At 40.7% G+C, this 22,274-nt stretch overlaps 1 protein-coding gene across 14 annotated transcripts in view; it reads left to right on the top strand.

Moving 5' to 3' along the window:
- SEPTIN4 (septin 4) overlaps positions 1-22,274 on the top strand; it is a 52,694-nt gene that overhangs the window by 5,755 nt on the left and 24,665 nt on the right. For 5 of the 14 annotated variants that reach the window (XM_087928168.1, XM_087928178.1, XM_026708456.2 and 2 more), the window contains exons 2-5: positions 16,626-16,949; positions 18,049-18,142; positions 18,627-18,713; positions 21,566-21,689. In XM_087928168.1, coding sequence (XP_087784294.1) covers positions 16,767-16,949; positions 18,049-18,142; positions 18,627-18,713; positions 21,566-21,689 — 488 coding nt within the window. In that variant the 5' untranslated portion in view covers positions 16,626-16,766. Of the gene's footprint in view, positions 1-12,225; positions 12,364-15,734; positions 16,022-16,625; positions 16,950-18,048; positions 18,143-18,626; positions 18,714-21,565; positions 21,690-22,274 lie in introns of those variants that run through there. The other 9 variants (XM_087928144.1, XM_087928106.1, XM_087928161.1 and 6 more) reach the window with 5 other exon arrangements.

The following is a 22,274-nucleotide window of genomic DNA, read 5'->3' as shown; positions in this document are numbered from 1 at the left end:
GTGGTCATAAATGTGAAAAACAGTCATAAGTCACTCTTCAATGCTGTTGTAAGTTCGAATGGTCACTGAACGAGGACTACCTATGCTAGAATAATTGTCTAAAAAGCTGTTAGTTATATCTTTCTGGATGGTGTGGCCTAGGGAGATGAGGATTATAGAATTAAAGAATTAAAGTGGGTTTCAAACAGAGGTGGGTATTCAGCAGGTTCTGATCAGTTCTGGAGAACCGGTAGAGGAAATTTTGAGTAGTTTGGAGAACTGGCAAGTACCACCTCCTACTGGCCCTGCCTCCTGAGTCTCAGCTGATTGGCTGGGTCTTCTTTTGTTGCCTTGCACAGGAGAATGGAGCTGGAAAGCAGGTTAGTGGGGTGGGGAGGGAATGGGATTTTGCAGTAATCTTCCCTCAGGAGTTGGGAGGGAATGGAGATTTTGCAGTATCCTTCTCCTGCTACACCCACCAAGCCACACCCAACAAGCTATGCCACGGTCACCAAGACATGCCCACAGAAGCGGTAGTAAAAAAAAAAAATTGGAATCCCACCACTGGTTCCAAACTACTTGGTTTTGAGAATGGAGTTTAAAATGTGATTTGGCGACGCATTAGTAATTCTTATTTTTCGGATCAGAATACAGGTTAATTGACCTTCATTCAGAGTAGCTCTTAACTGTAAGAATATAGGGCAGAAGGTCAAATGTTTGCAGGCAACCAATCCTTTTGCAATGCCACAGTAAGTTGGAATTAATGATTATGAACATTCCCAGAGGAGATGTTTTCTAGCTCTAGGGAGCCATCAGCTAAGAAAGCTTTTTCTGTCTTAGGACCCTCATGGTTCAAATCTGGGTCAGCATAACGTGCTTAAGAAGTCTCTTTTGAAACTGTAATGGGACAATATAAAGAGGCCATACTTAAAGGTGTGCAGGGAACAAGGTACTTAAAAGTTTTCCAATAGACTTCCTGAATTTTATTGGAAATTCTAGGAGTTTCAGTCCCAAAACTTAGAGGATGTTAGGTTTGGGCAAATTGTTTTACATAATTTTTAAAAAGTCAAGACTTTTGGCTTGGAGGAGCACAGAGACGGGGGTATTATGCTGCATACAGCTGTAAGGAACCATAGTTGAGAGTAAATGAGGCATCAGGAATTAAGGCTTTCCAAATCCAAGGCATAACTCTCTCTTTAATTGGACAGTCCCAAAGAGCACAACCACCAATTCCAAAAATACATGCCCATGAGGTCAGTACACCTGTATATAGGCTTCTGATCTGGCTTCTCTCTTCCCTGATATTTGTGCTGGACTACAGCTGAACTTGTCTAGCAATAAGTATTTAGTGTTTAATTGGTATGTTAATCAAATAATGCCTGTTTGTTTACTCTGTGGCGGCTTAACATAATATTATCAAGATATGTATCTCTGGGGTTGAAAAATTATCTTATTGCTTAAAGAAAGTAAGTAAACGTGCATGCAAATTACCAGTATATGTACAGATAATCCTTGATTTATAATCACAGTTGGGACCAGAATTTTGGTCATTAAGCAATGCAGTCATTAAATGAGTCATCACTGGACCTGAATTTATGATCATTTTTACTTTGGTCATTAAGTGAATTTGGCTTCTCCAATTGACTTTGCCATCCGGGAAGGTTGCTAATTGCAATGACAAAACCACAACACACTGCAAACGATGTAAATGTGCGCCTCTTGCCAAATGTCCAAATTGTGATCCTATTAACTACCTGGGTGGTAGGATGATCATAACTTTGAGGATAGGTTGTATGTCACTTTTTCTGAGACTATCGTAACTTTCAATTTCATTCAATCATTGAATCAATGATTGAATGAATTAATGAATGAATTATTGAATGAATCAATAATGATTCATTCAGTCATTATTAAATGAATAGTTGTAAAGTTGAGGATTACATGTATATTATATGTGTATGTGTATAGATATATACCAGAGATTCCCAAACTGGGAAGTGTATCTCCCTTGTGGAACTTCAGAGAGTCCAGGGGAAATGCAAAATACCTTTTAGTTACATTGATACAATAACATTGTTTCATTGTATTGTTTTCATTGTTCATTTGTGTTAATTTTTGTGTTGGGATTTTTATGGCAGGTATTTACAGTAAGAGTATACTAAAGGTATGATGGCAGAATTTTAGGAATTTCTGGCACACACCCACTCAATAAAATGGAACATACTGATGATGGGTCTTCTGTCTGAATGTCAGTGAATAAGTTTTGTTATTCTTGCTGTCAGTCATCATGTGTTGTTAAAAATATGCTTTTTCACATAGCAATATTTTGCTGAGCTAATAGAGGATAGGTCTGACCTCACTTAATGAGTATGATATTTGCTGGTTTGTAAAATGTAAGGAATGGAAAGATCTTGGAACCATCTTGTCTAACTCCTTGCCCAAATCCACAACTCTTGATCTTGACATCACATTTTCTTGGATACATCCTTGGATTGCACTTGTTTTTTTATTTTGTTTTTTGTTTTGTTGTTTGTATTTGGATCACATTGTCAGCTTGTGACCCACCAAGACAGCTAGATCCTTTTCACATGTATTCTTCTTCTTATAGTCTCACCCACTGTAGATATGTTCCTGACCAGATGTGGGATTTTACATTTGGCTGTTGAAGTTCATTGTGTTTCTGAATCTTGATAGTTTCCTGTAAGGCAGGAGTGCCCAACTTTGGCAACTTTAAGACTTATGGACTCCCAGAATTCCCTAACCAGCATGGTCCACAAGTTTTAAAGCTGCCAAGGTTGGATACCCTTGCTCTAAAGCAGAGGTCTCATTCTCGCGGTCCGCGGGCCAATTGCGGCCCACAGGACGATATCCTGTGGCCCCCACCATGATATGAAAGTATAATATTAGTGTATAATATAAATATAAAGTATAATATAAAGTATAATATTATGCGGCCCAGCCTCACCCAGACTCTGCCTCCAGCGGCCCCCAGGTAAATTGTGTTTGAGACCCCTGCTCTAAAGTGTTTGCTACATCTTTGTATCTTCTGCAAATTTAATAATTGTTTTCAAATGCCTGATTCAGGTCCTTTATATGTTGAACAACAGAAAGCCTCAGCAGAACCCGTGGTATGCCACTTGCACTTGCCTGTTGCTTGACATGGAACTAGTGATGTATACTAGTTGGTACAATTCTTCGATCAGCTCTATATAGAGCTAATTTTAACATTAGTGCAGACTATTTTTGGTCATCTTCCCTACTAGAATCTTGTGGGAGATTGTCAAAGGCTTTGCTGAAGTCAAGGTACACTATGTCCACCACATTCCCGTGGTCAACTAAATTGGTCATACTACCAGAAAAGGAAAACATACTGGTTTGGCATGATTTATTCTTGATAAACCCACATTGGCTCTTGCCAAGCAGTGCATTCTTTTCTAAATGCTCCCAGGACAGCTGCTTAATAATGCATTACAGAGTTTTGCCTGGTATCTTCATCAGGCTGACTAGTTGGTAATTAGCTGGATCTTCTTTTTATTCTATTTGTTTGAGGATAGGAACAACACGTCCCTTTCTCCAATCCTCTGACACTATTGTATGGCCTTTCCCCATGATTTCACAAAGAATGCAGAGGTTGTTTAAAACGTTCACATTCCTTTTTACAGAGGTGGGTTAGCAGTGACCAGAAATGATATGGCATCCAGTTTTGTTTGCCACGATATTAAAAAAGATGTTGGGATTCGAGAAAGACTGCAGAGAAGTGCAACAAAGATACACTGGGGCACTGGAGACTAAAATATATGAAGAACAGTTGCAGGAACTGGGCATGGCTAGTTTAATGAAAAGAAGGGCTAGCGGTGACATGATAGCAGTGTTCCAATATCTCAGGGGCTGCCGCAAAGAAGAGGGAGCCAGGCTATTCTACAAAGCACTTGAAGGCAGGACAAGAAGCAATGGGTGGAAATTAATCCAGGAGACAACCAACCTAGAACTAAGGAAATTTTTTCCTGACAGAACAATTAATCAGTGGAAAAACTTTTGTGGGTGCTCCAAAACTGGAGGTTTTTGGACAACCATTTGTCTGAAATGTTATAAGGTTTTTCCTGCTTGAGCAGGGGGTTGGAGCAGAAGAACTCCAAGGCTCCTTCTGACTCTGTAATTTTATGTTATTCGATGATGATTAGGAGAATTAATCCAGGTAATAGAGTGAAAGGTAATCCTGACTTGTATTGCTTCTGAAGGAATGTATATACAGCTTAGTGGGGCTCTTTGTTCCAAGGTAGTTACTTGCTTGCAGCACATGCAGAGCATTCTTTAGCTTTAAAGGATATAGGCACTTTTCTGTGGTTTCCTGAACTTTCTTGCCAAATTGAGTAAAGCCCTTTCCCTCCTCAGTTAAATTGCTATACAGATAGTCCTCGATTTACAACCAGATAGTGATCGGTCAAAGTTCCAATGGACTTACCTGGGGATCTAGATTCAAAGTTTTGACATGTATGTCCCCCCCTCACATACAGTATATTATAGAAGTGAGTACACCCCCTCACTTTTTGTAAATATTTAAGTATATCTTTTCATGTGACAACACTGAAGAAATGACACTCGGCTACAATGTAAGGTAGTGAGTACACAGCTCGTATAACAGCTGTCCCCTCAAAATAATACAACACACAGCCATTAAAATGTCTAAACTGCTGGCAACAAAAGTGAGTACACCCCTAAGTGATAATGCCCAAGTGGGGCCCAAGTAGCCATTTCCCCACCCTCGTGTCATGTGACTCATTAGTGTTACAAAGTTTCAGGTGTGAAGGAGGACCAGGTATGTTAAATTTGGTGTTATCACTCTCTCTCTCTCATACTGGTCATTGGAAGTTCAACATGGCACCTCATGGCAATGAATTCTCTGAGGATCTGAAAAAACAAATTGTTGCTCTACATAAATATGGCCTAGGCTATAAGAAGTTTGCCAAGACCCTGAAACTGAGCTGCAGCATGGTGGCCAAGACCATACAGTGGTTTAACAGGACAGGTTCCCCACAGAATAGGCCTCACCATGGTTGGCCAAAGAAGTTGAGCGCCCGTGCTCAGCGTCATATCCAGAGGTTGGCTTTGGGAAATAGACGTATGAGCGCTGTCAGCATTGCTGCAGAGGTTGAAGGGGTGGGAGGGTCAGCCTATCAGTGCTCAGACCATACACCACATGCTGCATCAAATTGGTCTGCAGGGCTATCATCCCAGAAGGAAGCCTCTTCTAAAGATGATGCACAAGAAAGATCTGCAAACGGTTTGTTGCAGACAAGCAGACTTAGGACATGGATTTCTGGAACCATGTCATGTGGTCTGATGAGACCAAGATAAACTTACTCGGTTCAGACGGTGTAGAGCGTGTGTGGTGGCAACCAGATGAGAAGTACAAAGACAAGTGTGTCTTGCCTAAGGGTCCAGCATGGTGATAGGAATGTCATGGTCTGGGGCTGCATGAGTGCTGCTGGCACTGGGGAGCTACAGTTCATTGTGGGAACCATGAATGCCAACATGTACTGTGACACAGTGAAGCAGAGCATGATCCCCTTCCTTCGGAGACCGGGCCACAGGGCAGTATTCCAACATGGTAACGACCCCAATCACATCTCCAAAACGACCACTGCCTTTCTAAAGAAGCTGAGGTCAGTTTTTATGGAAGCGGTCTTTCCAATTTCTGGATTCTTTTCCATCTGAGATCCATCTGGCCCCATTTGCCTGGTTGAGTTCAGACACAATAAATTCCAATTAACAGTGGCTAGCACTGAAGTGCATCTTTTTATTCACTCGCTAAGTCATGTCTGACTCTTCGCAATCCCATGGACCAGGGGTCCCCAAACTTGGCAACTTTAAGATCTCTGCCATGGATCATAGCACCCGGGTCCTCTACTGCCCCCTGGAGTTTGTCCCAATTCATGCTCATCGTGTCACTATTCTCACTCCAGCTTTTGGCATCAAATCTTTCCCATCATCATGGTCTTTTTCCAGTGAGCCCTCTCTTCTCATTAGGTGGCCAAACTATTTGAGCTTCAGCTTTGGTATCTGTCCTTCCAAAGAACAATCAAGAATTGATTTCCTTTAGAAAGTTGATTTCCTTTAGGAAACCTAGACCAGGGATTCCCAAACGAGAATTCTGGGAGTTGGAGTCCACAAGTCTTAAAGTTGCCAAGTTTGGAGACCTCTGACCTAGACTATAATAAAGTGAACTGAGGTGTTTTGGTTTTGGCCACTGGTAGAGTGGGATTCTATTGGAAGAGACATTGAGATGTAGTCATTGGAAAAGCCTACTCCTATGGTCTCAAGCTGCCTTTTAGGACACTTCATAGGTCCCCCAAGACCTTTTTAGTAACCAGGGGGAAGAAGTAATCAGATTTTACATTGAATATGCTTGGAAATAGGAACCTCTTTTCAATCATGCGCCTAGCATCTGGTCCCTCTTAACAACTTGATTCTTAAATTCTAGAGCAGTGCTTCTCAATTTAGCAACTTTAAGATGTGTGGATTTCAACTCTCAGATTTTTCCAGCCAGCATACTGTCCGAGGAATTCTGGAAGTTGAAGTCCACACAATTAAAAGTCTCTAAGATTGAGAAACACTGATCTAGATAAAATGTTATTTCTGAATAAGTGAGTCCTTTGTGGTCAGAGGCAATGTCTGGCTGATACTGTGGGCAACACTCAAAATAGACCATTATTGGAAATCAGCTGCTGAAATAAATAGGGTTTTCTCCCACATTATCTTTCTTACTCATCAAAGTCCTGTAGAAAAAGAGACAAGAAGGATTGGTTGACAGTTTTATCTGGAAGTTCTGGTTTAACTAGTTATTTAATTTCATTAACTTCTGGATATGTCCATTTGCTACATGCTAAACTGAGTAGTTCTGGGATTACAATTTCCAGATGTGAATAACATTTAAATTGCCTCAGTAAACCTACAATTAACAACTCTGCCTGTGGATGTATGCAATTACTTGATGTTTTATTGAATTTATAACATGGTTTCATAGTTGCTAAGTCAACTTTCTTCTAGTTGTGTTGGATTGTAGCTCTCAGTTTTTCTTATTCCACCATTTTAGCCACACGTAGGCTCATTTGAATACCTGGAAAAGGTTATCATTGTTATAACTGAGTCCCTTGTAAGGGATTGGATAATCAGATCATCAGAGGAATTGTTCGTGGATTTCAAAGTGTATTTTTAACATTTAAAATATTAAATGATGTCTCACATTTCTAGGAAAATGTACATTGAAACACCATTTATATAATTTAAAAGAGTGATAAGACAAATATATATTGAAATCCATAAAGCATATAGGTTGCTAAATCACCAAAAGCCCTCAAAACTGATACTATAATACATAAAGATAAATGAGCGAAGTAATGGAGCAGACCTATTAGGAGAGGCCAGATGACTCTTTGATTCATAGGAAAGGGCAGGGAATCCTGCATACACTTTGAGATATTTCCATTTTGCTGTATCATATATTTGGTGTAAGAGCTGAATGAATGGCTTTCTTTCTGGGCAAACAACATGCTCCCTTTCAAAATAGCTGCTTCGATGCAGCTTTTAAGACATACAGGCATTGCTGGGATGCAGCCATGCAAATACAAGTATCCATCTTCCCCACCCCCCTTTTCTCTCATTCATGGGCTGTGTTGCAAAACATTCTTTCTTCAGTCTAGATCTCACATCAGAATGGAAAATTATTTTCTCCATCTTTGAGCCAGGGAACAAGCAAGAAATTGCTTACAAAACTCATTGGTCAGGATGGGAGAGATGAAAGATTAAATTCTGGATCTAGATTTGGCACGATGGAGGATTGCACCTGTTTTCTTAAGGGTTCTGGGTAAAAGGTGAACATTTATTAAGAGAAATTAGAGAAAATCAACCATTTTGTACTCTCCCTGAAGTACCTTATTATACTTTTATGATAGCTTAATTTAAAATACTTATTTTCTTGGATAAGCACATCTATTTATAAAATATATCAATTTCCTTCATTTCATTTGTTCATAATCTTTACAGCTTACCTGTCATAGTTGTCAACTGGTCGGCTTGCAAATATTGATCTCTAGTGTTTAAGGTTTTAGTAAGACTGAGAAGGTGTAGCCCAGGCCTGGAAGATGCTCCGTCCTTGCTGTGGAGCAGGTGAGCTTTGGGGCATGTCCTGTTTATGGGATGCTTCATTTATATTGAACTGCTGGTCCCAAAGGTGCTTTTTCAGGAGGCAACTGGACTTTCTGGTTTTTCTTTGAAGACGTTTCGCTTGTCATCCAAGAATGGGCAATAGCACTTCGACTTATATACCGCTTCATAATGCTTTACAGCCTAAGCACTATCTCTAAGGGGTTTTACACAGTCAGCCTATTGCCCCCAACAATCTGGGTCCTCATTTTACCCACTTCGGAAGGATGGAAGGCTGAGTCAATCTTGAGCCAGTGAGATTCAAACTGCCAAACTGTAGGCAGCCAGCAGTCAGCAGAAGAAGCTTGTAGTACTACATTCTAACCACTGTGCCACCACGGCTCATCCATCCAAAAAGATGGAGGAGAAGCGAAACGTTTTCAAAGAAAAATTTAAAAGTCCAGTTGCCTCCTGAAAAAGCACCTTTGGGGACAACCATGACATGGATGACTGAGAATCTCTCAAGACCATTGAACTGCTGGGTGCTTTATGTAGACACTTGGTGGACGCCTATCAATATAATAAAACTGTATATGGTTGGCTCCTAGGTATCTTCAGGATTACTTTTTTGAATGAAATCAACTTATCCATGATTTGTGCAAAAACTATTAAGGAATGCTCGTTTTCAGGTGGCAGGAGCTCATCAGACAGGTCTTTTTGACCGTGACCCATGTTTCTCTTTGGAGACCAGTTTAATGTCTGCAAGCTTGATGACTTCTAGGAAGCAGATGATAACTCAACTCTTCCAGAGTGTTTGGAAGGAGGGAGCCTGGCCCCATAGTGGATTTTAGTATTACTGTGTGTAAATTGTTCCTGTGCTTGTTTTTTTAGGTTTTGTTGACAATAACCTTCGGGAGTTCATGTGGTATGCAATTTTTTTAAAACATTGCTGATGATACTCAACTTAATTTGTCCTGGGACACAAATCAGACCATGCATAGACATAATTGGTACTTGATCCCAATGTGGACATTAAAATCTGGGCTCTACTTTTCCCGAGGCTTTTGGGTTAGTGTGGTTGGGTGAAGCTCTTTGTATTTCTGCTGTTGGAGGAGAGAAGTTGTTCCCTCTGAGTGAAGCTATTTATGGAGTTTTATTATTGATTGGTTTTCTCTCTCTGTGTGTGTATGTTACATTGCCCAGAGTCATTTCAAATTCAGCGGCTTAGAAATTTGATTTTTAAATGTAATTAATAATTGAGCTCCAGAAAATCAATCTGAACTCAGATAAGGCAGAGGTACTTTGAATGTATGGCTCTGATACTTATAGAACTATTTGGATTACATAGGGTTGAACTCCTCCTGAAATAACAAGCTATGTGTTGTGAGGTACTCTTGGATCCATCATTGTCTTAGTGACATTGATGACTAAAAGCATCAAGCTGTCCTACTTAGCTTAATCTTAATGATATTTATTTATCCATTAAATTTATATGCTAACAAAAATCATTCTAAGTCCTGGTAACTTACATCAGAATAATATACAATAAAATGACCATGATAAGAAAACAATTATATTAAAATAGCAATAGCACTTAAGACTTATATACCACTTCATAGTGCTTTACAGCACTCTCTGTAAGTAGTTTACAGAGCCAGCATATTGCCCTCAGCGATCTGAGTCCGATCTAAGTATAGTACCTAAAATTATATATTGCAATGTCTTACCTGTCAATAAATACTTCAGCTTCAACCATGACAATACAAGAGCACACAATAGATACAAACTCAAGGTAAACCGCACCAAACTTGATTGCAGGAAATATGACTTCAGCAACAGAGTGGTCAATGTCTGGAATACTCTACCTGATTTTGTGGTTTCTTCCCCAAACCCCCAAAACTTTAACCTTAGACTGTCTACTATTGACCTCACACCCTTCCTAAGAGGTCTGTAGGGGGCGTGCATAAGTACACCAACGTGTCTACTGACCCTGTCCTATTGTTTCATTTTATTTTTCTTATATGTATCCATTTCATGTATTCATAACCATGTTTATACTTATACCTGTTATCTAATAATCACTTGACTAAATAAATAAAACAAACAAACAAACAAACAAACAAACCTGGGAAGGATGGAAGGCTGAGTCAACCTTGAGTCAGTCAGGATCAAACTCCTGGCAGTGGAAAGCAGAATTAGCCTGCAATACTGCATTCTAACCACTGCATCACCACGGCTCCTCCTTAAACACCCACATTATAAAAATAAAAGATGAAATGCATAATAATTGTGGCAAACAATTACATCCCCAAAATATTTAGCCTTCCCAGGCTTCTGGAAGCCCATTACTGAATGGCGCAGTCTGATGATTTTAGAATTGCTTATTGATCTTTTGGAAAGCAATATTTCTACAAGGCCCAGGTGACCAGAGAGTCTTCTTAGGCTGGAAACCAGAGCTGAACATTTGTAGGAGGTTGCTTGAGTTGCTGCAACAATGCCTGGGAAGGCTCCATGCAAACTAAACCCGTGCCACAGCCTTTCTAAGGTCATGGTTGAATGGATGGATATAGCAATTACACAGGCATAATGGGTGATATTGATTAGGATGGATAAGCCAAGCTCTACTCAGATGATGCAGGATGGCTGGGGAGTCACTGTGACCCACTGCAGAGTGGCCTTGCTCCACCCTGCAGCAGAGGATGCTGCCTTTATTCCTAGGTCATTGTCAAAACAAAACAAAAAAAAGCAATTTCCAGTTGATGGACGATGGGTGGTTAATTGGCAGAGCATGTATTGGACAATCGCCCAGAGGAGAGGGGGCAGAACCAACCTGGCTCCGATGGCCTTTCCAATGAAGATGCATTCCAAAAGCAGAGCTGTGAACAATTTGTGCCTGAGGCTTGTAGTACTAGTGTGGGTGGTTCAGTAATTTGATGTGATCACTTTGAAGTGTCTTATCATTTTGGACTGGGGAACATCTGGAATTCCCCAGGGGAACTGGAGAGGTGTAGATGTCTCCAAGCCAAAGTTCCAAACTGTTCATTTTAGCAGCAAACCATCAAGTTGATTTGAACCAATTTGTGAAGAAAGCTTGTGATTTTTTTTTTTTTTGGCTTAGCTTTGCATTTGATGTGTTTTCATTCTTTTAGACCCCTTTCAGGGAACTCCAATACGGGCATTGTAGAAAATCTTCTATCTATATAAAAGTGAAATAATACCACTCATGCATCATCACAAAATCTCCAGAGTTTGTAAAACCTACAAACTTTAAATTTAGCACATATGTTCCTCTTGGCTTCTTAGGTACTCAGTAAGAAAGGATTTTTCAAAATGACCATCAGAGCATTAGTATTTCATATATTATTATTAACACGCTCTGATGCTAAGCAGTTCTACTCCCCCTCCCCACCTGAAAAGAAATCTGCTCTAAATGCAAAACACAAGTAGAGGAGAGGAGTTTCAGTTTCAGTTTTAGTTTCATGGAAACCAAGCAGCTTAAGTACAGAGCAGTTGAGCTAAGCCACACCCAGGCTCCTTGCTGTCTCCTTGCTCATACAGCAAATATTGTTTCAGTTTCCATGCAGCCCTCAATTCTCACACACTGACAGGATGCTAGCCAAATACCGATGGTGTAGGCAGACTTTTTTCCCCTTATTTTCCTCCCCCAAAACTAAGCCAGACCACATAGTTTTGTAGCGAAGCATGGGTGTCGAGCTAGTTGATATATAAAATATATGTACAGTATATCAGGCAGCAGTTTTTCTTAAACTGTATTCTACCTTGAGTAGCATATTGGGATTTATAGATAAAAAACAAATGGGATCATAAGAAAAAAGTAGGTGGGACAAGACAAACAATAGCATAATATATATTTTTAACATATCAAATTTCCATACCTAGGTGACACTGGATGGTTTGCAAACAATATCTTTTAAATTATACCTAACATAGATACACTAAAAATAAATACAGCTTTAGGGTTACTTTCTTTCTGCCACAATAAAAATTCTATTTCTGCTGCAGCTTTGTGGGGTGGGAGTGGAATGGTTGCACACTTTGGGCCTCCAATGGTATGCACCTAATGTAATTGTTGTCTCAAACCAGGCAAAACAGAAGGAAAGATTTAAAAAATACAACTATCACCAGCTACAGCAGAATAGCTCCAGAGTTCTTGGGATCCAAGCTGAAGTGGGCATGGGACACTGTGGAAACCTGATTCAGTTTTCCTGAAATTTTGTGCAGGTGTGTCACTAAAGACCTCTTTGCATTTCTACCTAATCATGGCATAAACATAACCCTGATGATTCTTTTTCTGTTGTGTCTCCATGTGGCACTGTTCTCATTCCCAGCCCATGAGCAAATAAGGCTTAATTTGTCCTTAGCAGTAGTGTGTAAAAGAAGTATTTGCCCCTTTCCTGATGCTGTTGAAAGGCAGCTTCAGGGTAAGTAAAATCTCTAAGATGTTACCACCTTTGAGTAACATCAGAAGACTGGAGCAACTGGGAACAGAGGAAATAGGTACACAATAGAGATTGGAAACAGAGACAACACATTTAGATATATTTTCCCCCCCCAACACAAGCATGGTTGTAACCTCCGTGATCTTGTGAGGTTATCTAGGCTTGTATGCTGAATTTTTGGATATTGTTGCAGTGTTTCAGTTTATGATTAATATTTGAAGTTGTTGTCACTTCAAAGATTTAATTGCTTTTTTAGTTATTGGTGGCAACCTTAACTGGATTGATTATAGGATTGTCCCATCTTCTCTACTGGACATTACACTGATTCAGAAACTATCCATATGGGTTGGGTCCCCAGAATTACCATGTGGTGATGGATGCTGAACCATCACCCAACAACTGTGCTTCATTGAAAACACACACGCACACAAACCCAGTATTGTTTGTGTCTCCTGGAGGAGGAGGACCTAGGGCAGGTGTGGGGAACAATGGCAGGTGTTGGCTTCAACTCCCAGAATTCCTGATCCAGCAAGACTAGCTCAGGAATTCTGGGCGTTGAAATCCACAAGTCATAAAAGGGCCATTGTTCCCAACTCTTGACCTACAGCATGGATGTTAAACTCACGTCGTCAAGGCATCATCACATGACGTATATGTCTTTCCTCCCCTTTCAATGAACCGTGCATGGGCGTGGGCTGTGCGTGATGCATCCAGCCCGTGGGCCGCGAGTTTGGCAGCCCTGATCTAAGGGAATTTCTCAGTCTGTCCAGGATAGATGTGCCGCCCTTCTGAAGATGATTCCAAGTTTGCTTAAACAGATGTCTGAGTTATTCTGAGTGGCGAGGAAATTACATTCACCACAGTGCTCAGCCACAAAACTAATGAAGTTAATAAATACTCAAGGCTAAGTCTATTAAGCAACTTGTTCAAATGCTGAGTTTTTACCTGCTCTGATTAAAAATGTTGCTATATGAAAGCAAACATCCTTTACCATTAGAGGAGTGATTTATGCTGACATGTTTAACTTTGTATTACTTTAATACAGTAAAAAGAACATCCTTAATACAACCACTCACTTCTTCCAGCACCTAACCAAAAGCAACTTATAGTAGCAATAAATGGCAAACTGCAAAAGTGAAGGAAGTGAAAAGTAAGTTACATAATAGATGGAGACTGCGAAAATTCCAGCGCTCAATCTCTTGTCTCAAGACAACCATTGCTAATATTTATCCCCACTTCAACATACTACAGAAACACTAATGCTAAGTTCTCCTGTACAATATAATGTTGCTGATATTAACTTAGCCTCCATTTCTGCACAATACAGTATTTCTAATCTTAACTTTTATCGTGTATTTTAAACAAAAGTAAGTGTTTGTACATTCTGTGGTTAAGTGTAATGAATGGGGGATAGTTACTTGCAATGGCTCTTCAAAAGGATTTCTCAGAGTTGTATCTTAGCTATCCTCACCATAATACTACTGCAATATGAGCATAAGTAAGAAAAAGTGAAAATTGTTCTTTAACAGACATGAAATCCCCACATATACTTTCTTGAGGTAACACCATTTACAGATGGTCTTCATTTAGAAACCTCATTTAGGAGCAGCAACCTGGTCATTAAGCAAAGCAGTCACTAAGTAAAACTGCAACTGTGCTTATGATCTTCTTTTCCTTTCCTTTACAGACCCGTGAAAGTTGTAAATGTGAGGATTGATTGGAAAGTTTCTTTTTCATCACTGTGATAACTGCAGTGGTCACTAAAAAAGGCAGTTTTGAAGCAAGGACAATTAATTTAAATCAAATTTAGCGTTCCCCTGGCTTTTCCTCTTTTTGGAGCAGGGCCCCTGGCATGTCACCTCAAGGGCAAGTGCTGCCTTTGAGACAAAAATTGTGTGCTTCTATCCTATGATATGAGGTAGAATCATAGAATTGGAAGGAGCCATTTAGCCACCAAGTTAAAGCATTCGAGAGAGAGAGAGAGAGACCTGTTTAGTCTCCCCTTCTACATAACCCATCAACTCTCTAGGCACTTTATTTATTTTATTTTTATTTTATTTGGTTTGTCAATTGCTTACAAGATAATAGGTATAAGTAAAAACATAGTTATGAATACATGGATACATATAAGAAAAATTAAAGAAACAATAGGACAGGGAGAGTAGGCACGTCGGGGCGCTTATGCACGCCCCCTAAAGACCTCTTAGGAAAGGAGTGAGGTCAATAGTAGAAAGTCTAAGGTTAAAGTTTTTGGGGTTTGGGGAAGAATTGATTCCACTATTGAATTGCTTTTAATGTTAGGAAGTTTTTTCTAATGTTCAATTGGAACTTTAAATCAGTGTCTTATAGCTTACTCTCTAGAACAGGGGCCTCCAACCTTGGCAGCTTTAAGACTTGTGGACTTCAACTCCCAGAATTCTGGGAGTTAGTCCACAAATCTTAAAGTTGCTAAGGTTGGAGACCTCTACTCTAGAACAACGTTTCTCAACCTGGCTGGGGAATTCTGGTAGTTGAAGTCCAGACATCTTAGTTGCCAAGATTGAGAAACACAGCTCTAAAATGAGAGTGCACAAGTATTGACCTTCAATATCTCCTTTCAGATATTTGAAAAAATACTAGCATCTGTCTCCTCATTAGTCTTTTCCTGAGTGGAAACGTTCTCAGCTCCTTCAGTCTTTTCATAGGGCTTATCCCTTCGTCGTTCATTCGTCCAGTTACTCTGAGCCCTCCTGAAAATGTGGTGGTGTTCAGAACTGAGTTAAAAGTAGAGCTCGTCCTTAATTTGCAACCATTTGTTTATTACATTGGCACTAAATCCTGGGGTCACCTTTTGCAACATTTTGACAAGTGTTGAAAAATGGTCACAAGTCACTTTTTCCAGTGCTGTTGTAACTTCAAACAGTCACTAAATGTATGGTTGTAAGTCAAGGACTACCTGTATGTTGAGAAATTGATATATCACACTTTTCATTTTAGGTAACAAAATAGCAAGGAAGCTATTTGCCTAATTATTTAAATGATTGCCCTGATGCACACACATCACATATCACCCCTCACACCTATGACTATGGACATCTTTGTTGCAGGGAGTCGCGTAAACACCACAGGCAAATATGTTTTGACTTCTGAGCATGTAGGTTTGAGGCCTTGACTTCTGAGCGTGTAGGTTTGAGGCCAGAGCCTTTATGGGCTTCTTGTGCGCTTTTCTCTTTGCTTTATCTGTCTTTTGCTCCTTTCACCCTTCATTCTAACATCTGCCCTGCCCAATCCTCTCGACTCAGGGAGAGGAGGTAGAAGGAACCATAGCTGTCCTGGAAGACTCCAAGGAGATGCAGCCCAGTGAAGCAGAGATGCCTTTTGCTGGTACCCTGAAAGAGGGTGCCAATCCCAGCTACTTTGGGCAGGCTGAAGAGCCTGCCAACATCCCCCAGGAGCACACAGTAAGAATTTTGTATACACGATGGAATTTATTCTCGGTTTTCCTCTGCAGATCCCAATTTAATCTCCTCCTTTCCCCAGTCTGGGTTCTTGTCCCTAGGGTATAACTCCTCTTGAACTATCCTTTATCTTCCCAGTACTGCAAACGATAATGTGCATGTATTATTTACGGATCAAAAGAGGCTCCATGATTCTTACCTTTCCTGTCTGGAATTTGTGGGTGGTGAATTAAGCATCAAGGATATTCAAGTGACATGACTGCATAGTAGTTAAAAAGTTGTTAAAAAGGAACCTTTTTGATTCGGAGCGATCCCAGAATGCTCTTGTCAGGAAATACTGATCAGAGAAAAGGGTTAGAGGATATTTCTGTAACGAGAAATTAAGCAAATTAGAGTTGCCCATATGTGTGAATAAAAACAAAGAAGAACTCCTTGCTGCTTTTGAGTCAGTCACTGGAAAGGGAAGGATCTTGAAGCACAGTATTAGAAATCAGTACTACACCATGAATGAAGACCTGCAAATACAGCAGGAGGTCCATCTCAAGGTCCATCTCTTCACATGAGTATCATTTTCTGTTTTTGTTCTCTCCCACGCTCTCCTGCCCAGATAAAGCACTTTCTGAAGGAAGACTCCGAAGAAGCTGAGCTGGTCCAGTTCCTTAACGATTCCCAAACTGAAAAGACCTCCCGTCGGGTGAAGCCGGAAGCCATCCATCAGGAGAAAAAATCCTGTCCAGGTGTGACTGAAATGTTCCCTAGTGCAGCAGTCCAGGCCATTCCCAAAGATGCCTTGGAGGAAAAGGAGCAGAAGGCTTTCTACCGCCCTCATCCTCTAGACTTGAAACAGCAACATATGGCTGCTCCAGCACCGCCAAGTCCATCCCGTCCCAGAAGCCCCTGGGGCAGGCTTGATCCATATGAATCAGATGAGGTAAAGCATCTCTGCAGCATTTCTGTCAGAATCTTCCATCTTTCAGCCATAGGTGGTATTCAGCAGGTTCTGACCAGTTCTGGAGAACTAGTAGCAGAAATTTTGAGTAGTTTGGAGAACCGGCAAATACCACCTCTGACTGGCCCCGCCTCCATCTATTCTCTGCCTCCTAAGTCCCATCTGATTGGCTGGGTCTTCTTTTGATGCCCTGCACAGGAGAACGGAGCTGGAAAGCAGATGTGGGGGGGGGGAGAGAATGGGGATTTGCAGTAACCTTCCCCCAGGAGTGGGGAGGGAATGGAGATTGTACGGTATCCTTCCTATGCCACTCCCACCAAGCCACGCCCACAGAATCAGTAGTAAAAATTTTTGAATCCCACCACTGCTTTCAGCCCCTTCAAAATCTCCCTTTTGTAGAACTGGTTGTAGGCCATGATTGTGGTCATGGATGGTTTGAATGTACAGAACTAACTACTCAACCTGGATTCCCCATCTCTATTGATGGGAGTATTTTGTTTATGAAGTGGAGTATGCTTCTTCTAGAAATAATGTTTTCTGTGCTTCAAATGCTGTAGTAATGAAATTAGTGCCCCCAAATGATGCTTTTCAAGCTGGACATATTATTTCCCATGTTGGAGAAAGCAGAGAAATAAAACAAGGGCTATTTTATTGATCAGTTGATGACTCACTGACATGAACAGTGGGTGTATAAAGGCACAGAGGTCCATTTCCTGAGCCTTGTATATAAGATTTATGTCATTCATAAAAATACTTTAATAAAGAATGTTTCTTGCCAGTAATAAAATTATTGTATTTACCCAGTGTGTTTAATCAAATCAAGTTAAAGACTGAGTGGGTGAATTTGCACAGCATGTGAAGTTTAGTACTTTTCAAAAGTTTATTTGTGGTATAGAAGCTTATTTAATTAATGTTATTGGTGCATTACGTGAACTCAGAAATAGATTAATTCTATAACCAAGTTAAATTTATTGTGTGAATAACTTTTAAAAACCTGTTTCAGACAAATGATGCTTGCAAAAAAAGGCCTGGCAATTTGTAATGCTGCTTTTTTCTCCCTCTTCTTTTTCTTCCCTCTTAGGATAATAAAGAGTATGTGGGATTTGCAACACTCCCTAATCAGGTCCATCGAAAATCTGTGAAAAAAGGATTTGATTTCACACTAATGGTTGCAGGTATCAATGCTGAAGTTACAAGGGCTGTTCAGGAAACAGTACATAATTGCTGCAGATTAAAAGCACATTATTCATGGCAGAGTACTATAATTAAAGCTAAATTTCATTTGCTTTATGTTTAAGTATTGTGTGTATAAAAGTCTAAAGAGAGAGGAAAATATATTCTGTTGCATTTAATCTACGAGATCTTGGAAATAATTCCACAGTATTTTTATTGGATTGGATTGTACAGTTGGATTTCTTAGCATTTTTGTGAACTGATGGACAGTATAAATTGCAGACGCCAAAGAGCTAGAAGCAGGAAGATTGGCTTTAACTATGCAAACTTGCTATGCAAATTGCCACTGATTGTTTTCTTTATTTAAAGAATTTCTCTTTATTTAAAGTATTCCTCACATTTACTGCTTTTTCCTTCAGAAAAACTCTTTCTTAAGAACTCATTTTCCTTTTTGTAATATTCACTGTTCTTCCTCTTCTTTCTTAGGAGAGTCTGGGCTGGGGAAGTCCACTCTGGTGAACAGCCTTTTTCTTACAGATCTATACAAAGATCGCAAACTCTTAAATGCAGAAGGTATTTATTTATTTGTTTATATGTTCCTTTATGCTTCTTATTTTCCAACTCTTAATACATAATGCATATGCTGGCTGGGGAATTCTGGGAGATGCTCACCCATCTTAAAGTTGACAAGTTTGAGAAACATTGTCTTAGCACCTCACAAACAAAAAGCATAATAATATAGTACTTAGCAATAGCACTTATACTTATATACCGCTTCACAGTGCTTTACAGACCTCTCTAAACAGTTCTACAGAGTCAGCATATTGCCCCCAACAATCTGGGTCCTCATTTTACCCACCTTGGAATGATGAAAGGCTGAGTCAACCTTGAGCCTGGTAAGATTTGAACTGCCAAATTGCAGGCAGCTGGCAGTCAGCAGAACTTGCCTGCAGTACTACACTCTAACCACTGTGTCACTGATATAATACAAAAAGGGAAAAATACAATAACTGTAAAACAAATAGCGGACAATAAGCCAAATCTAATAATCATAAAGCCAAACTATGTAACAGTGATACTAAGCCTGAAAGATTCTCATGCCTCAGCTCCCAGAAGTCCTTTGGATCATTGCTCCTTGGCTTTACTTCCTTTCTGTTGGTTAGTTACACCTGCAATCACCTGTCTTCCAGGAGGAAATCTTTTCTTGGTGAGGTAGGCAGGGCTCCCACAGCCTCTGCGCCAGCAAATAAAAATAAATTAATAAAATGATATATACCCTGCTCAAAAAAATAAAGGGAACACTTAAACAACACAATGTAACTCCAAGTCAGTCACACTTCTGTGAAATCAAACTGTCCACTTAGGTAGCAACACTGATTGACAATCAATTTCACATGCTGTTGTGCAAATGGAATAGGCAACAGGTGGAAAGCATAGGCAGTTAGCAAGACATCCCCAATAAAAGAGTGGTTCTGCAGGTGGTGACCACAAACCACTTCTCAGTTCCTATGCTTTCTGGCTGATGGTTTGGTCACTTTTGAATGCTGGCGGTGCTTTCACTCTAGTGGTAGCATGAGACGGAGTCTACAACCCACACAAGTGGCTCAGGTAGTGCAGCTCATCCAGGATGGCACATCAATGCGAGCTGTGGCAAGAAGGTTTTCTGTGTCAGCGTAGTATCCAGAGCATGGAGGCTCTACCAGGAGACATGCCAGTACATCAGGAGACGTGGAGGAGGCCGTAGAAGGGCAACAACCCAGCATCAGCACCACTTCCTCCGCCTCTGTGCAAGGAGGGACAGGAGGAGTACTGCCAGAGCCCTGCATAATGACCTCCAGCGGGCCACAAATGTGCATGTGGCTGCTCAAACGGTCAGAAACAGACTCCATGAGGGTGGTATGAGGGCCCGACGTCCACAGGTGGGGGTTGTGCTTACAGCCCAACACTGCAGGACGTTTGGCATTTGCCGGAGAACACCAAGATTGGCAAATTCGCCACTGGCGCCCTGTGCTCTTCACAGATGAAAGCAGGTTCACACTGAGCACATGTGACAGACGTGACAGGGTCTGGAGATGCCGTGGAGAACGTTCTGCTGCCTGCAACGTCCTCTGCATGACCAGTTTGGCAGTGGGTCAGTAATGGTGTGGGGTGGCATTTCTTTAGTGGGCTGCACAGCCCTCCATGTGCTCGCCAGAGGTAGCCTGACTGCCATTAGGTACCGAGATGAGATCCTTAGACCCCTTGTGAGACCATATGCTGGTATGGTTGGCCCTGGGTTCCTCCTAATGCACGACAATGCCAGACCTCATGTGGCTGGAGTATGTCAGCAATTCCTGCAAGATGAAGGCACTAATGCTATGGACTGGCCTGCCCATTCCCCAGACCTGAATCCAATTGAGCACCTCTGGGACATCATGTCTCGCTCCATCCACCAATGCCATGTTGCACCACAGACTGTCCAGGAGTTGGGGGATGCTTTAGTCCAGGTGTGGGAGGAGATCCCTCAGGAGACCATCCGCCACCTCATCAGGAGCATGCCCAGGCGTTGTAGGGAGGTCATACAGGCACGTGGAGGCCACACACACTACTGAGTCTCATTTTGACTTGTTTTAAGGACATTACATCAAAGTTGGATCAGCCTGTAATGTTTTTTTCCACTTTAATTTTGAGTGTAAGTCCAAATCCAGACCTTCATGGGTTGCTAAATTTGATTTCCATTGATAATTTTTGTGTGAGTTTGTTGTCAGCACATTCAACTATGTAATGAACAAAGTATTTAATAAGAATATTTCATTCATTCAGATCTAGGATGTCTTATTTTTGTGTTCCCTTTATTTTTTTTGAGCAGTGTAGTTTCTCTGTTGCTAGTCCTGGCAATGTAGTATGAGGGGATATGACTAAGGAAGTCAGTTTCCTTCTCCTTTGAAAGACAGATCAATTTTATAAGTTACAAAAAGTTTAATTTTATTTATTTTTAAACAAAAAAGAAAATTTTAAAAGTTCCCTTTTAAATTTTAAGCAGCCATGCACAAAACAGAGTTAAACAGAGAGCTGTGAAATCACAGACATCTCAAAAGAATCTCCAATAGGAAAACTACAAAGCAGTCAGTGAAACGATATACGTCTGTGGCCAATTCTGCACTATTCTGCAACAAATATTCTCCGGTATTTCTAGCTCCTGCATGCATTCTCTGGATTTTTCAGATTCTGTTAAATTCCAGCTTTTAATCAAAGATGCAGGAGCGATGCTCTTTTAAGCAGCCAAAGATTTCTAAAAATCAGCAAGGAGGAAGGAGATCTTATTTCTGGTGGAAAAAGGCATTCCATTAGAGATCTCATTCTTGCATAGTGGAGATTTCAGTTGATTTTGTTGAACTTTGCAAATACACCCTCTCCGATTCTCCTTTTTCTGTCTTGGGGTCTAGAACGGATTGTCCAGACTGTGGAGATTACCAAGCATGTGGTGGACATAGAGGAGAAAGGGGTCAAACTTCGCTTGACCATCGTGGACACACCAGGCTTTGGAGACGCTGTAAACAACACAGAATGGTATGTCTCCCTGGAAAGTGGAAAGGAATTTGCTTGAGGGAAGCCTGATTGCAGAATCATGGGAAATTGTAGGGAGGGAATCCCATTAGGCGTTTCTTGCAGGGATGAGCTAACCCTTGGATGGAGGCCAAGACTATGGTAAAAATAAGCTGCAAGAGACAAAGGCCAGCTGGCTGGAGGACAGGTAAATCCTACTGCAGGCACTAGGAAGAACTGAGTCTTGCCCGAGAGGGAGTCTTTTTTTACATGCATTGTTCATCCGGGGCTCAGATATGAATTTTGAAGTCTGGTAGTATTCATTAAAATAAATTAAAATCTGAATTAGAAGGGAATTCCTGTCTTACTGGTAATGCATCAGACCTTGAGGAAAATTATATTTCCAAATGGCATTGTGGTCCTTTCTGGTGGTGTCCAAGTACAATTGTGTGCTAGGTGCCATAAAAGGAGGAGGAAGGGATTTCTTTGTTCCTGTAACTCTTCTATAAACCTGAATAATAATTAAAAAGAAACAAAGGATATTTGTAAACTGAGTCGCCAAGTTTATAGTATGTGCTTAAAAATCCAGCATATGGCATTGTCTCAGAA

Source organism: Pseudonaja textilis, chromosome 1 (assembly GCF_049901715.1).
Source record: "Pseudonaja textilis isolate UNSWEBS1 chromosome 1, rPseTex1.2, whole genome shotgun sequence".
NCBI lineage: Eukaryota > Metazoa > Chordata > Lepidosauria > Squamata > Elapidae > Pseudonaja > Pseudonaja textilis.
This window is presented reverse-complemented; position numbering and strand designations above follow the sequence as displayed.